Genomic DNA, 16141 nt, shown 5'->3' on the forward strand with positions numbered 1-16141 from the left:
AATCATTGTTACTCTGCTGCTGTGCTATTCATGGGTGTCATTCATATTGTTTTATCATCTGATGCAAAAAATAATTACAGCAATTTCACAACTATAAGGCGCACTGGATTATAAGGCGTACCTCCGGGAGTCAGCAAATTTTGCAACTTCGTACATTATATAAGGCACATTGGACTGTAAGGCGCACTTTTTTTTTTGCAGTGAAGATCCGTGCCCCGTGCAAAAAAGTAATGAATTAGCAACGGAATCCCGCGATCATGGAGTTTACTGGCAGGTGCTCAATTTGCAAACATTTTTCACAGATTGGTGTAGCCTTTAAACGCAGCCCCAAGTGTCCTCCCCATGTGTGGGCACCGGCACTCCCACCCACCCCCGGCTGGTGAGGTGGGGCTCAGGGTGGCCGCGGTTCACAGCTGCCGCGGTTTGGGGCAGCCACAGCTCGCACCTCGGGGTTGCTGCGGTTCAGGGTGACTCAGGGCCACCACAGCTTGCGGCGGCTCGCGGCTGCCTGTGGTTCAGGGTGGCTCAGGGCTACCTGCAGCTGCCCACAGCTTGGGGCCACCTGCGGCTCGGGGCCACCCGCTCCCTCCCTCCCCGTGCAGCTCCTGCTGGCTGGCGGCTGCCCGGTCCCGCCCACCCTGCATGGTTCCTGCTGGCCGGGGGCTACCCGCGGCTGCCTGGTCCCTCCCTCTCCGCATGGCTCCTGTTGGCCAGGGGATGTCCAGTCCCGCCCACCCCATGCGGCTCCTGCCAACCGTGGCTGCCCACTCCTGCCTTCCCTCGTGGCTTGGCACTCCCGTGGCGCTCCCCCCCGCCATGGCTCAGCTCACAGCTCGCACTTCTGGGTTGGCAAATTTTGCCATTTTGTCCTTTATGTAACGCGCACCAGACTAAAAGGCGCATTTCCAGGTTGGGACCAAAATTTTAGTCAAAAGGGTGCACCTTATAGTCGTGAAATTACTGTAGTCAGTTTTAAAGACTGATTCCTGTGAAACAGGAAGGAGTTACAAAGGAGTTATGTTAGCTTTCAGGCTGCCAGCTGAAGCCAGAACCTTTGACCTTTGGTTCCTGTATGGAAGTGTTTTGTAGAAAACAATGGAAATATTTGTGATAAGCTCCAAATATGATTATTATTTTCACTTTCCTTATCAGGTTGGATTAGTATAAAGATGATCCCTGCACAGAACATAACTTCTTTTCAATTATTTTGATTCACCATACTTGGTATCAAAGTACAGTAAATCAATACTTGGTTGCTTGAGCAATTTGAACTCTCTTCAGTACCTAAATTTTCTTTAAAGTGAATTTGGGTTTTGTAGTATTTGCACCAGCTCGGGGGAGTTGAGGCCCTGACTTGACTAGCAAGTGCAAAATGACCATTCTTTGTTAATTTTGTACATTTCCCCCTTCATTCAGTGTACTTACCTCCAGAGCTATTATTAGTGAAGTCGACAGGGAGCTTTGAAATGGCTGGTGCTTTTCACAAATCTCCCTGTTGCCGTCACTGAATAATAATAATAATTCAAATTTCCATCTCTTTGTGATAGGTTATCACAATTCAGCTGTTGAAAGATGAGGGGGGAAAAGACTGAAATATAGCCATCCTTCTGGTAATATAATGCTTATAAGTCTAAGTAGCCAAATGTCATGGCTACCTCAGGGAAAACACTGGTCAGACTCCTTACTGATTGAGGTGAAGCTGTGTCATCCAAGGAGAAGGTTGTGCCCCTGCATTGTCAGCTGTCTTCATTTTTGCCATTCACAAACCAGACTCATATCAGAACTTGCTGCAGGGCTAATTTTACAGTGCCTTACTTTTCCTGATACCCCAGGTCCTTTCAGAAACAAATGCATCTTCAGTGTCCTACCATCCTGGTGGTTTATCTTTTCTACTCTGTGAGCAATGAAGAAATCACATAATGCTTGGTTCACCCACATAACTTGGTAAAATTAGCCTTTACCAAACCAAAAATTCTGGCTGTATGGACAGACTTGTGGTTTTGGTAGGCATGTGTTTCTTTGTTGCAGAATACAAGCCTTCCGGGCAGAAGGTTAACTACTGGAATACAAGATGAAATGCCATTTTCTTTTCATTTCAGAGTGGCAGGGTAGCACCAGTACCAGAACACAGACCAGACAGCTTTGCAGGTCATAAAGGAAGATTTAGATAGCAAGAATTCTCCGTGCAGGTGGGCAGGGTACAGTGGCATGTGTCAAGTGAATTGATTGTAGTAATTTTAAACAGCTTTAGTACAATTTACACACTGAAATTTTGTGTGATTATGGGATCTTACATATGCCATCAAACTGCATTGTCCTTTGTTGTTCTTTAATATGCTATATATTAATTCACTCCAGAAAGTGTTGTTTTAACTTTCTTACTCTGGGATTAAAGTGTTGCTTGCATAATTTGAAAACGATTATGTGCTCTTATATTACTTGTACAAATATCGTGTAATGAATTTATTTATTTATGTTTTCTTACTGTCTAATCATTGTAGTAACACCAACTTCCCAGCAGACTTATTACCTGGGAATTTTCATGATAATTTTGTTTCACTTAATACAGAGATTTCATGTTTCTTGGTATACTAACTGCAGCTGAACAGGGAAAAGCTACCATGGGATGTGTGTTGTTCTGCAAAGACTGATCTTAAACACAGATTTAGTAACTATATGTTCCTATAGTTCCTGTAGGTTCAGCTATCAGCCACCATGCCTAGTGTTTCCTCATTTCTGACTATTGGAAGAGAAGGAATTGTATGTTATTTGCTGCAAGATACAAGAGTTGTCTGTTAATTCCTGGTTGAATTTTCAGTTACAAGAGAAATCTCAGCTTCGACTCCAGATTTTCCATGCAAAGTTGAGATTTGAGAAGTGCATGATCCAGGACAGCATCTTAACAGCCAGAGTTGTGAAATCTGTTGGGAAGACAGTGGGCAAATTTAGGGATTAGGGTTAAGCCCAAAATAAAATACTGGAAATGCCTTCCACTCATCTCCTGTTCCATTTTAAGCATGTGTTTTAAATTAGGAGTATTGACATGAACTTTGAAGACAACTTGGGTTAAAGATACAGTCATAAAACCCCGGTGTTTCCTGATCCACCTGACAGGTGACTTCTGTACCAGCTGAGTGTTCAGTCTGATGGCAGATGGTACAATATATGAAGGGCACTTGGGTCCTTCAGCAGAGCTGCTGTTGTTAATTGCATGATTATGGAAGCTCTTTTGCAGAGCAATGATTTTTGAGTTGCAGAAATATAGTGCATGTTCTCTGTAGAAACATGTGCCATATTTAGCTCTGTGGAAGGAGGTGTATCTTTATGATACAACCAGCTCTTTTAATTCTGTGGCTCTGCTTGCCCAGACAAGGTTGTTTCTCTGACTCCTGGCAGGCCTGGGAAGTGGCAGAACCGATCCTCTGCCTCCTTCAGTCACCTTAGACATTTCAGTGGCATCAGGTCTGTGAGCTGCTGATTTTTTTGCTCTGTGGTGTTCTGTAGCCACACGAGGGAAGAGACACCCAACATCGTGCACAACCACAGTGCCCTACCTACTCTATAATATATTACTGGTACCAGTATCTCAGTGCAAGTCTGTCGGAAAGCTTGCAGCACACAGCTAGATGGTACAGTGGTGCGTATTCTTGGTGTGAAAGTCATTGAATTACTCTTTAATTAATCTCCCTCTACTGGTGGTAAGGAATCATGGTAATTATATTAATATAAAACGTAATTACAGTAATTTCACTATTATAAGCCCCGCCTGATTATAAGCTGCACTGTCGTTGGCAGCGAATTTTCACAAAGTTGCCAATTAGTAACAAAATCGTGGGATCGCAGGGTTTACTGGCAGGGGCTGACCTTGGAAACATTATTTCCAAGTGAAAAAAGATACAGACAATAGCTGCAGCAGTGTAGCCTGCAAATTTTATTTACAAGCAGAAAAAGATAAGAACAATAGTGTGGGCGGGCGGGGAACCGGGCAGCCGTGCTGGTGGATGGGGAGCTGGGCAGCCGCGCAGGCAGGCAGGGAGCTAGACAGACAGGGAGCTGGGCAGCCGGGCGGGTGGGCGGGGAGCTGAGCGGGTGGAGAGCTGGGCAGCCCCACGGGTGGGCGGGGAGCTGGGCGGGCAGGGAGCTGCTTAGCTGCACAAGACTGAAAACACCAAAAAAATACAGAGAAACATCGGCTCAGATCGGCAGCGCTGCCGTGCCGCTGGGGCCGTGTGGGCTCTGGCTCAGCTCGGGTCTGCTGTGGGCTCACACTTCCAGGTTGGAAAATTTCTGAACATCATTCATATATTGGCCGCTCCGGAGTACAAGCCACACTTCCGGGTACGTACCAAAACTTTAGTCAAAATGGTGCAGCTTATAATCATGAAATTACTCTATTATGTGTTATTTGCTACTTAGATTTTCAAGACTAGAATATTTGCATTGCAGAAAGATGGGGAAACCAACTCCAAGTTTCCTAAGTGTGCTTTTCATGTATAACAGCTTTACAGGGTGTTAGGGTGTTGATCTGAAACCACAGATAGTTGCTGCCTTGCAGTTTTTTTGACTGGTTTTCCACTTGCACTTTTACATCTCAAACTTTTCTTGGTGAGAGGGAGACATTCTCCTAATAGTCCATTATGTAGTTTATTGGTTCTGCCTGGTAATGTACTGAATAAGTAATAACCACTGATTAGTAAGCACTCCCTTAGAATGCTGATTATTATTTGAGAGAGAAAACTCAAAGGAAAAGCTTTCAAAATAATAGGATGGCATTACAGGTAACTACTTATGGTTTGATGATTACATATTTGATTTAGAGTTTTGATCTAGTCTGTAGCTCTATTCAGACTTCTCTATTAACCAGAATGTTATGCTTGGACAAGTCACTTATTTGTTTTTAATCTTTATTATACTATAGATGAAATGTTATAGTACTGCTCAAGGTTATTAAATAATCTAGAGCCTGCTCTGGATTGTTTTGCCATAGGAAATAGTTGAATGTGAAACTTAAGATTTTAATAGGAGTGGGAAATTTGTAAGGGAATCAGAAGCAACCAGGGATGAAATAGTTACTGACAAAATTAGAATTTTTTCTTCTACTTTTTCAATTATTTAAGCCCATCTCTGTGCATAGGGAATTGGAAGGATTGTTCATGGCAAAACAGGAACCCTACAGCTTCATGATACAGAAACTTTATCAAAGTAGGCATTGTTTGTCACTTGCCACAAGATCATACCCTTGCATTGATTTGTAACGAAACACCTTGTGATGGATGTGTCTGTAATTTGAGTTGAAACAAGCAATCCTGAAATAATAAAAAAGGCAGTGGTAACATGAAAAATAATAACTATACACATATTATTTGTTGGCATTCAGTAAACAAAAAGTTAAAGGAATTACATTTTTCCTCTGTTTTGGTTTGAAAGACAATTGTCTGCTGGGCAAGGCAGGAGCTTGCCTTGGATTGGAAATTGTAAACCCTTTCCTTTTGAATTATTATAATTTGAAATTAAGGGTCTCTCAGGGAAAGGCAGAGGACAGGAATAGCAGTTCTTTACCAGTGTGTACAACAAGGCAAACAGAACCCCCTCACTGTGTCACTAACACCGAGCAGAGCAGGAGCCCAGCTCAGCGCTCCCGGCCGGGCACTTTCCCCTTGGTGCAGTTCCCGTCACAGCCGGCAGGGGGCGCTGGTGGCTCCTGGGGGCAGGGCAGGGGCGATGATCCCCGCGCACCTGCAGGGGGCGCTGTGGCGCGGGCTCGGGGAGTGCGCAGTGATGGCGGCTGGGCCTGGATGGAAAGGGATGGAAAAGAGAGGCTTTGCTTCATGAGCCCTGCTGGTCTGGGAATCGAGAGCACCAAGCTGGACCGGCAGGGTGTCCTGGCGGGGCAGGGGTGCAGTGTCCAGCAGCAGCAGAAGAGGCAGCTCCCAGCTGGGCTATGGTGGTGGTAGCAGCGATCTCCTCCTCCAAAGCCAAGAGCGAGCGAGAGAGAGCAGCAACTGCCCCCACTGCTCTCCTTTTACCTGCTTCTAATCTCACAGTGTCTCTGTCCCTCCCTCCATGAGAAATTCCCAAAAACCAGAGGGGCTCCCCCTCCTCTATCTCAAGTACTAAGCCAACAGTGCTTCTTTAGCAACTCAATGGAAAAAGTTCCACAGGTAATAAGGAAAGAAAAGGAAAGAAAACCCAACCCCCAACATCCTCTTTTTGCTCTTTGATCTCTGTTGCTTTTCAATCTGACCTAAGTTACTGGTACTCATTTCGTGGTCCTTAGCTGTTGTAAACACTGATTTTGCGGTGTATTAAATAGCATATGAAAATGCTTCTAGTTTTCCTTTTGAATCTTGTAATTTAGTAATTCACCTATGCACTGGGAAATTTACTCTATTTTTTCCCTGATATTACAAGCGTATGCAAGATGGGTAGTAGTGGTGGTGGAGGTTTTGCTTTTTTTCTTTCTGGAATGATGGTCAGGGTTATTCCTGTGTCAGCAGCGTGCCCTGGCAGCCAAAAGGGCAATGTTGTGGGGTGTATCAACATCATCAGCCAGTCAAAGAAGGTGGTGGTTCTAACCTGCACTGTGTTGTTACTGCCCCACCTCAAGTACTGTGTCCATTTTTGGATATTTTCTCAGTATGTGAAATGCATTGAACTACAGGAGTGCATCCGGAGGAGGTAGATGAAGATGGTGAAAGATCTCAAGAAGCAGCTGAGGTCGCTGGGTTTGCTCAGCTTGGAGGAGGCTGGGGGGTGATCCCAGAGGTGCCGATTTCCTCTCTGTGGTGAGCAGTGACAGGACATGAGGAAATGGAATGAAGCTGCATCAGGCAAAGTTCAGACTGGATGTTAAGGAAAGGTTCTTTTCTGGAATGATAGCTGGTCACTGGAACCAGCTTCACAGGGAAGTGGTTGCAGCACCAAGCCTGGCAGAATTCAAAGAGCACCTGAATGATGCTCTTGGTCGTGTGGTTTAGGTTTACACAATCCTGTGAGGAGCAGTGTTGAACTCAGTGATCCTCATGGGTGCCTTCCAACTTGAGAGATTCTGTGTTTTCTTTATACACAGTCCATACTAGAAAGTTTTTCCTTTTCTGCATTTTAGGTGCCTTATCAGGAGCCAGAGAAAGCTGGGAGTATGATTCAGGAGCGAGAGATCTTCAGAGTCCAGACCTCCACAGTCATTTTCCTCTACAAAAGGTGTTGGAGTATGGTGGAAGCAATGTGACTCAACAGGCTGCTCTGCAAAGACTTCTAGCCCAGGCCTCAAATTGTAGCAACTCTGTTGGAACAAGCTATGTAGAACTTGCCAACACTGTAAGTGCATTTTGCATTTACATTTCAGTCTGTTTTTAAGTATTAAGTAGGAAGATTGGGATTTTTTGGTTGGTTGTTGTAGATTTTTTTGCTTGGTTTGAGAGTTTTCTGTTGTTTTGTTTTTGAGGAAGCATATTTGTTTCAGTATTAGAGCCCTTACGGAAACAATTTTCACTTTATATACCAGAAAACCAATGTGATTTTAGCAATAATGTAGTCTATAGTACTTCCAAGCTTCATAACCAAGTTGTGTCAAAAAAGGTAGGAATCTGTGAGCAGTCAAACTGAAATTCCTAACTGATACAATTTAACTGAAGATTTGTTTATAAAAATGTTCTCGGAATTAACTTTAAGTGTGTCAGATCGCTCAGAAGTGTTGTGCAGCAGAATTCTTCACGTTATTTCGTTACTGCCCACTAAATTATTTGGTACTTTCTTTAAGCCCTTGGTGAGCTTTTTTATTTCTACAGGTAAATACTATTCTCAGTTTTAAAAAGCCTACATAACTGTGTGTGCTGCTTTTGGCAGGAGAAAGGCAAGGTTTCTTCACAGTGACTAGTGTGGAACTGTGATTTGGGTGAAACTTTTAAGGATTAAGACGTTACTTTTTGCTTCTTCCTCATTTGTGTTGGGATCATGTTTGTGTTTTAATTTTAACCCAGGCATCTTATAAAAAAACACCTATTTTGTAGCATGGTTCTGGTTTATGCTGCACAGCAGCTTAGGTGGAGAAGTAAAAGATGCTAAAATGAAAGTGAAAAATTTCTAATTAAAAAAATTTTCTCCATTGGCATGCTTGACCTTGATGAAGTAGACTCTTAGTTCATGATATCATAAGATAATTCAAGCTGTAAGAGATACCTCAGGAGGTTGTCTGGTCCAACATCCTACTCAAATGGAAGTGATTGCTGACAACAGAGGAAAATCAGTGTCTTCAAGCCACATTATTTAAAAAGAAAATGATGAAAAGTATCTTGACAATTCTTGCAAAAGCTTTCTTGTTTTATCCAAGTTTCTAAACATGAGCTGATATAGGACCTGTTTCCATATGCAGAGTAAAAAACCGTAGATGTTAAAACTTCCTAAGAGGGAAAAGAATTTGAGAAAGTTGATAGTTTCTTAAAGGAATTGTGTTCTCATTTTTCTTAGGGAGAATAAGAAAGATCAGCTGTGCTTCAATCATGAGCTTACCCAGAAGTGTATGGGAACTGTAAAAAGCAGAAAACAAGCAGACACACCTGTATTATAAGGACAATAATGTGAGAGAATTGAGAGATTATAGATAATTTAGCAGCTTTGTTTGTATGTTCCATTACTTGTGGGTAAATAAGAGAAATTTTAAGTGAGAACAGAGAGCATGTATGTTTGTAACAGAATAATCAGGTCCCTCCAATGTAATACCTCTTTTTAGGAGGAGATATAAGATAAATAAAGCATCCTGTTTCTCTGGTAAAACATGTGACCCTGCCTTGAGTGATGTTGTCATCATCAAAGCAAGAAACACAATATAAGTGTAACTACAAATGGTTGCACAATAATAGTTCAGAAGTTTTGTGCTGTTACACGTTTGCAGGCATGTGATATGAAGCCGCAGTGTGTAGTGTTATTTGAGAATGCACAGTGTGAAGGGTACTGCATTGCTATGACATGTAGAAATCTAAAAAATAAAAATGCAAGAGCTTATAAAAAATATAGATTCACATGGCTTTCTAAGTCAGGGGAGGACATCAGGATAAGGTTTTTCACCCCCAGGGTTGTTGAGCTCAAGAAAGACTCCCCTAAGCAGTGGTTATGGCACCAGCCTGATAGACTTCAAGAAGTGTTTGCACAGTGCTCTTGGGCACATGGCGTGACTCTTTGGGTGTTTTGTTCAGGGCCAGGAGTTGGACTTAGTGATCCTGACTGTGTCCCTGCCAACTCCGGATATTCTATAATTTGGTGATCTCTAAATTCCTTCTATGCTTGCTGTCGTGAAAGATGCCTAATCTTTTTTTTAATCTGTTATACTTCTGCTTTAGAGTATTTCTTCTATGCTTTTCGAAGCCACAATAGAGTCATCAGTCTCTCATTTATATGCAGATGAATACAATAACATCTTCATTTGACTCCTGCTGAGCACTGGTGTCATGGGTCATATGTAAATTTTTGCTTTGGCTTTATTAAAACGGAGAGAGAAAGGAGTGGGAGAAAATTGAGAGAATTATTTACTTTGGGTTTCAGTATTTATTCATCTTTCCACAGTTTTTAATACTATGGGGCATGCTTACTGCAGTCTAAATTTAGGCTCTTCAAAGAGGTAAATGTAGCCTTCACAGAGCTGAGATTTAATGTAAGTTCTTCCTTCTCTTTCTCTCAGATCTTTTACTGAGCAACATTTGCCACACTGACAAGCAAGCTGGTCCCTAGCATTCATTCTCAGAAATGACAGATCTCAGCTTTCCCATTCTTATAAGTTGAACTCAGTTAATTAATCAAGCATCAATTCTTGTTATTAATGTCCTGGTTTAATTTTTGGCATCCTTATTTTAGCCTCCTTTTGATTTTGAACTGTGCAGTCAGGCTAAAGACATCATTGTGGTGATTATGTACTCCTACAGCATAGATTATACCCCTCAGTCAAGACAGAGGGTCTCCATGATGTCCTTAACGTTTAGGTTTTCAACTTGCTCAAGCTAAATTAACATCAGGCCACTTTGCCCAGCTTTTATAATAGGATTTTTTTAATGCCTTTGTATAATTTAGAGAACATGCAGCTTTACAGCATTTTCTCAAAACATAATGCCTGCTCTGAAGCGTTATCAGAGAAGTGATCCAATTTTTAAAACAGTGCTGTTTGAAATTTAACTGTTTATACTCATTGCATGTGTTTCTATCATTGTTCATTTTGCATTATTTTGCTAAAATTTGGTTTATTAAACCATGTTCAGATTCAGCTTTTGTTTTACCTGAATAATTTATTCTGTTATCTTTAGAGGGTGTTAGTGTCTTTCAGTGTTTTCCAGATTTGTGTTTTGATTCTTAAGAACAAGTTCCTCTTTGTAGCTCTTCCCCTTGGTACCAGCATTTATGACTAAAATACTAACCTTTCACCACTTGTCACCACTTACTGATGATGTGCCTGTTTGTGCCAATAGGATACCCTCTGTATATGTGTGTGGTGTGTGTGTGTGTGTTTGTTTGGGAGCTGTAAATAATTTAAATCTTTGTGGAAAGAAAAGAATGCAAGTATTTTGAAGGATTTGTTGGTGCATGTAGATGTTTGGGAGCTGCCGTGGGATCTCACTGTGTACCCTACAGTGCCCCAAGGACAGATGGAATTTTGTTCCAGCAGATGAAGTATTGCTGTTCTCTGAAAACATCATACAGGCAATATCTCAATATGATAGGCATATTTCACATTAAAATTCTACTGAAGTTTAATAAGCAGAAGCAATATGATTTGCTTTAATTCCCTTTTCATATTCTCCCTGCATGTGATTAGAATATATTTGATTTTTTTTTTAGTAGAATGTGTGCATATAAATGGTAATGCATGTATGTGTGCTTAATGTTGGTTTGTGTTGCCTAAATTCAGTGTGAAGATGAATATATTTATTGTCAGAAGTAACTACATTTACATAAATAAAAACCCACTGGGTCTGTTTCATTTGCCTCTGTTATCACTCTATGTAAATACATCCTGGATGTATTTACTGGATGTAAATACATCTGGTCTGCTGAGAAAAGTCTCTGCACCAAGATCTTACATCTTTAAAATGTGACCCCGAAGCATGTTGATATGTGATGGTTTTTTAACTATCCATTCCCTGGTCTGGTAAGAGCCAGAACAGTTTGATCTCTGATTTTTCCGTCCAAAGATACTCCAGCTGTACTAGAACTTCATTGACTGCACCTTCCCTGCCAGGGCTTTATTACTTGGAAAAAGATTTGAGGAGAATGTACTTGACTTGCAGAGGGGAAGGGTACAGCTTTATTTTTGAGAACAGAGTGTGTTACACTTTTGTTATGACCACCATTTAGGAAGCTGTGTTGCTATTTCCTCTTCAAAGCAGCCATGCCACAGATGTGGTTATTCTTAGTCAGAGAGAAGGGCTTATTTACAGAGTTGCCAGAATTACTTCCTGCTGCATCCTACTCTTCTGGCCAACTACAAAGTGTGCATAATCCTGCTTTTTATCTTGTACAGGGCTGTCAATGCAAGATGGATGTGTCTAGGTGGGAGGGTGTTGGGGCAGACTGCTCCACCTGCTAAATCTGCACTTCTCATCTCAAGAGCAGCTGGTTTTTGGAATGTCTCCATCAAGAACAAACAGCAAACTAGTACAAAAATGTTCTTAATGCATCTTCTTGTTACTACTCTGGTATATGCTCTTTCTTATCTCCCCCGTCTGATTTGCATAACTCATCTGGAAGTACTAAAGATATAATTGAGAATGGACTGTTTATTTGCGTCTGTGTGACAAAGTATGCTTTATGTGTAGCAGAATTAAAGCAACTAAACTGGATTTACAGTAATTTCACGACTGTAAGGCTCACCCTTTTGACTAAAATTTTAGTCCGAACCCAGAAGTGCACCTTATAGTCCAGTGCGCCTTATATGTGAACAAAGTTCGGAAATTTGCCAACCCAGAAGTGCAAACTCGCAACAGTCCCGAGCAGAGCCCACCCGGCGACTACATCGGGGCAGCACCAGCGCGGGGCGAGCCCGCTGGCATCGGGGCTGCGCCGGCACGGGGGAAAAGCCCGGGGGGGCGCGGGGCTCCTGGCGAGGCACAGGGCACCTGGAGCACTGGGGCAGCACAGGCTCCCGGAGCGCCAGTGGGGCTCGGGGCTCCTGGAGCTGCACGGGGCTGCCAGAGTGCCAGGGCGGCATGGGGAGGGAGGGAGCGGGCTGCTGCAGAAGCCGTGGCAGCCCCAAGCCGCCCCGAACCACCGCCACCCCAAGCCCCACCTCACCAGCTGGCGCTAGGGGCGGGCGAGAGTACCGGGACCCGCACACAGGGAGGGCACTTGGGGCTGCGTTTAAAGGCTACGCCAATCTGTGAAAAATGTTTGCAAATTGAGCCCCTGCCAGTAAACTCCACAATCACAGGACTCCGTTACTAATTAGTTACTTTGTTGCATGCAGCATGGATCTTTGCGGCAAAAAAAAAGTGCACCCTATAGTCCAGTGCGCCTTATATAATGTACAAAGTTGTGAAATTTTCTGACTCCCGGAGGTGCACCTTGTAATCCAGTGCACCTTATGGTTGTGAAATTACCGTAGTTCTGGCTGTGACTCTGTATGGCTGACTATCTAATGCAGAAACCATCTTGATTGTGTACACTGCCCAAAATTTGTAAAGTACAAAGTTAAATTGAAAATACATGTAACAAATCAACATATAGTTAGTGTTAGTTTCTCAGCATGATCATTAGCAGATGAGAACTGAGTGTCTTTTAGGAAGCATTATGTTAGCTGATAGTAGATATTCTTACTGCAATACCTCTTCATTAGTCAGGCCCAGTGAATGTTTGCCTTGCTAATTTTTTTTGCTGAAGAGCATTGAGCTGCAAGTTATGACAGAGAGAACCACTGTTTCGAGAAGGCTATTCTTTTTAGTTGACATAGTTTATACTGAGCAATAGTATTCTGAAAGTGACTATTGCATTTTTCAGGAACACATGACTTTTCCTTTCCTACCTGAATCTGCTCCTTAATCAGGCAAACCCAATTTGCTGTGGTCTACTTATATTAATAGCTTTTGTGTATAAAAGAGCACACTTAGTATTGTCATTGTGTTTGCATTTATGTCAGGCTGTAGTGAAGCTCGTTCTTGATAACTGCTTCAAACACTGTTAATGCCCTGCTTCATCCTCAGTCACAATAAGCATTTATGTGCTCTGAGGTAAATGTAAATTAAGTGATTTACATGTAAATTCCATGTTAACTGCTGTCATGTTATTGAGCATAATTTCTTTAATTCCTTGATATTGTAAAATGTACTTAGTTCTTTAGCAAGAGAATGTCTCAGAGGTGCTTGGTGTGTAGCATATGTGATAGTCTATGATGAAATTCATATGTGCTGAATTTAACTGTTTTGTCTGATCCTTTCTCCAGCACTTCAGGCAATTTGACAATACATCAATTGTTCTGTTATTTCTTACCTTACCTCCTACCTTGATTGTTGGACAGGCAGCTGATATTTCTACTGTCCATTGCTGTGTTACTATCAGGACATAACCAACAATCTTTCATTACAAAGATTGAAATTCAGATTACCTAATGATAAAGGATATCTGCTTTTTCATCTTATGTATGCAAGTTTTTGTGTGGCACAAGTCAGTGTAATATTAGTGTGCTTAGAAATTAAAAATGATACTGCTCAAAAACATGGTATCATTCACCATCCGAGAAAGATGTACACCTTGTGTGTGTACTGTGATTTTTGTGATTTTGGGCTCATTTTAACTGAGCGAGTAAATTCATATTCCTTAAAATTGGGAAAGATTGTCTGGTTGCCAAAGAAAGCATAGTTACTTTTGGAGGGGATGAGGGTAAAAGGGCTTCCTAGAGATTTGTAGCAGTCTAGGAGTAGTCTTGTATCTGTCCTAAATGTGAACAATTTTTCTCTGTTGCTAATTTACAGGCATTAGCTGTACATTAAATGGGAATCCTGTGGAAATTCTTTCGGGAAATGATCTCTAAAGGGAAAGTAGCAAGGAAGTCTTAAAACAGAACTGGACTGTGAGGAAGGGAATTCTGTGGTTGGTTTGGAGGCTGCTTTTGTTTGATGTTGCTGTCAATGAGAATCTACTTCAAAATTTCTCATTTAATTTGTGATGCTTTTATAGTTTTAGAACTCATTAGTATTGATATGTCCTTTTCTGGCAAAGTCTGACCCTTTTTATCCTAACCCCTCTCTCCAAACCTACTCTGTTTCAAAATAATTTTATTTTTACCTTAGTGTGGGAAACTGCTCCTTCAGCTTCCCCACCCCTTCCGTTATAGTCAGGGAAATGGGCCCCAAAGCATCAGGTATCCCATGCTCTCAAAGCACTTCTTTTTGAATAGGAGAAAGTAATGCCTTTCTAGCCTTTCCACATGAGGCTAGTGTGGATAGGAAGTACTAAGATTTTGTGTATTTTGAGGAATTTATCCAGTACATAGGCGCTTTGTAGGATGTTTTGGAATTTGATTGCTTGTGCAGAGATTGATTCTTCATGAATTACTGGCTGGGAATTCTGTTCCATGTTTGGGAATCAGTACATAGAGTACACCACAGGAGCTGGATCTCCTCCTCTTCTTCCCTTGCAGCCGTGTTTTTCCCATATTCTTTATGCAACTTCTACTGCAATTTCTTTTTCATGCCCATAAAACTGATTGCTATAAAAATGTAGCCTAATCATGCCTTTAGTTGGAAATAGATAGAAAGGCCTGAAATTGGAGATTCTAGTGGTGTGGAGAGTTGAGCCTAGTACCAAAACTTTATGCCCAGGATAGTCTTGCCTTCTGTGCATGTGCTTCCAAACCAAGCATCATTTCCTTTCTGCTGGCTAAAAATAGAATCCAAGAATTCTATTAAAGCAAGAATTGCTTATTGGAATATAGATTCAGGAGGTTTGGCTTGTCCAGAAGCAGGCACAAAGGCAGTTTTGTCTGACAGTCGTTTTTTATATTTAGGGGTGTGGGAAGCTGTTAGCTCTTTGATCTCAATCCAGCATTGTAATTGTCCTTGTTTGTCTCAAGCAGGCATCAGCTGTAATAGGATTATGCATTTTATTTATACAAACCTGGCTTCTGTAGCCCTCTAAAATTGTTGTCAGCTGTTAGTTTTTTCTTAAAATGGACATTCTGGATTAGGTCTGCCAGGACTCATCTGTTTTATGTGAAATGTAGTTTTGCTGTCTTTTGAATTTTCAGCATTATAACAGACATAGAGGTGAGAAAATGGCAATTTTTTTTTTCTTTTTAATTCTATTACTATTTCCATCTGCAGACAATCAGATGGAAATAGCACAGTGTGATAGATGTCAGCACAGGTCACATTTGTTCAGGCAGACTATTAATAGATCTTTTTGGCTGAGACTTTTAATTGGATCTTTTACATGACAGTCAAATAATCTCTCACAAGCATATGACAAAGCTGAAGTGCAGAGAGTGATGGGTTTTGACCTAGTTCTGCAATTGTAATTGGATTATGTGAACTGGCATATGGCAATCAGGTATTGTAGGAAAGAAGGTCTTTACAAGTGTGTTTAAGTAGATGTTTTGAAGGTTTCAAAACATTTAATTTAACGTAGTTGCAAGGACTTTGTATTTTTCCCCCTAATTGCTCAGAAAATGCCCTTATGCATCCCATTTTCTTTGCTTTACTCAAGGAAGCTCTGGCTCCAGTGCAGGTATTCAGATTTTTTTAACTTTCCAAATTCCCCCCAATCCAGTTGTCTGAAATGAAGAGCAATTCACCTGGTACAATGGTCCAGTATCATTGCACACAGCTATACAGATTATTATTATTATTATTATTATTATTATTATTATTATTATTATTATTATTATTATTATCAGTGGCAAGCTGAGCCTGAGGGTCAGGGGTAGCCTGGTGGAGCAAGATTATCCTCCTGGGTTCTGGTGTGCCAGAAAGACTACCACATAGCTCTTGTCCCAGGGTTTTCTTTTTTACCAGAATTTCTGCCTGTTCTCTTGAGTGTGAGCTGCTGACTTGAGTTTAAGTTTGCAATGCTGAGCTTCTGTGTATCCTCATTTTATAAGAAGGTGAGATGACAACTTACTGCGCCTTTTCTTATACACTACACCCTTGTGTTCTGGTTACATGAAATA

At 41.5% G+C, this 16141-nt stretch overlaps 1 protein-coding gene across 3 annotated transcripts in view; it reads left to right on the forward strand.

Moving 5' to 3' along the window:
- The window catches only part of MCC (MCC regulator of WNT signaling pathway), a 206536-nt gene that overhangs the window by 34994 nt on the left and 155401 nt on the right, over nucleotides 1-16141 (forward strand). For 2 of the 3 annotated variants that reach the window (XM_033086586.2, XM_033086588.2), the window contains one exon: nucleotides 7106-7317. The exons of the other annotated variant lie outside the window; for it this stretch is intronic. In XM_033086586.2, coding sequence (XP_032942477.1) covers nucleotides 7106-7317 — 212 coding nt within the window. The remainder of the gene's footprint in view (nucleotides 1-7105; nucleotides 7318-16141) is intronic. 3 annotated transcript variants of the gene reach the window in all.

Source organism: Catharus ustulatus (assembly GCF_009819885.2).
Source record: "Catharus ustulatus isolate bCatUst1 chromosome Z unlocalized genomic scaffold, bCatUst1.pri.v2 scaffold_29_arrow_ctg1, whole genome shotgun sequence".
In the NCBI taxonomy this organism is placed as follows: Eukaryota; Metazoa; Chordata; class Aves; order Passeriformes; family Turdidae; genus Catharus; species Catharus ustulatus.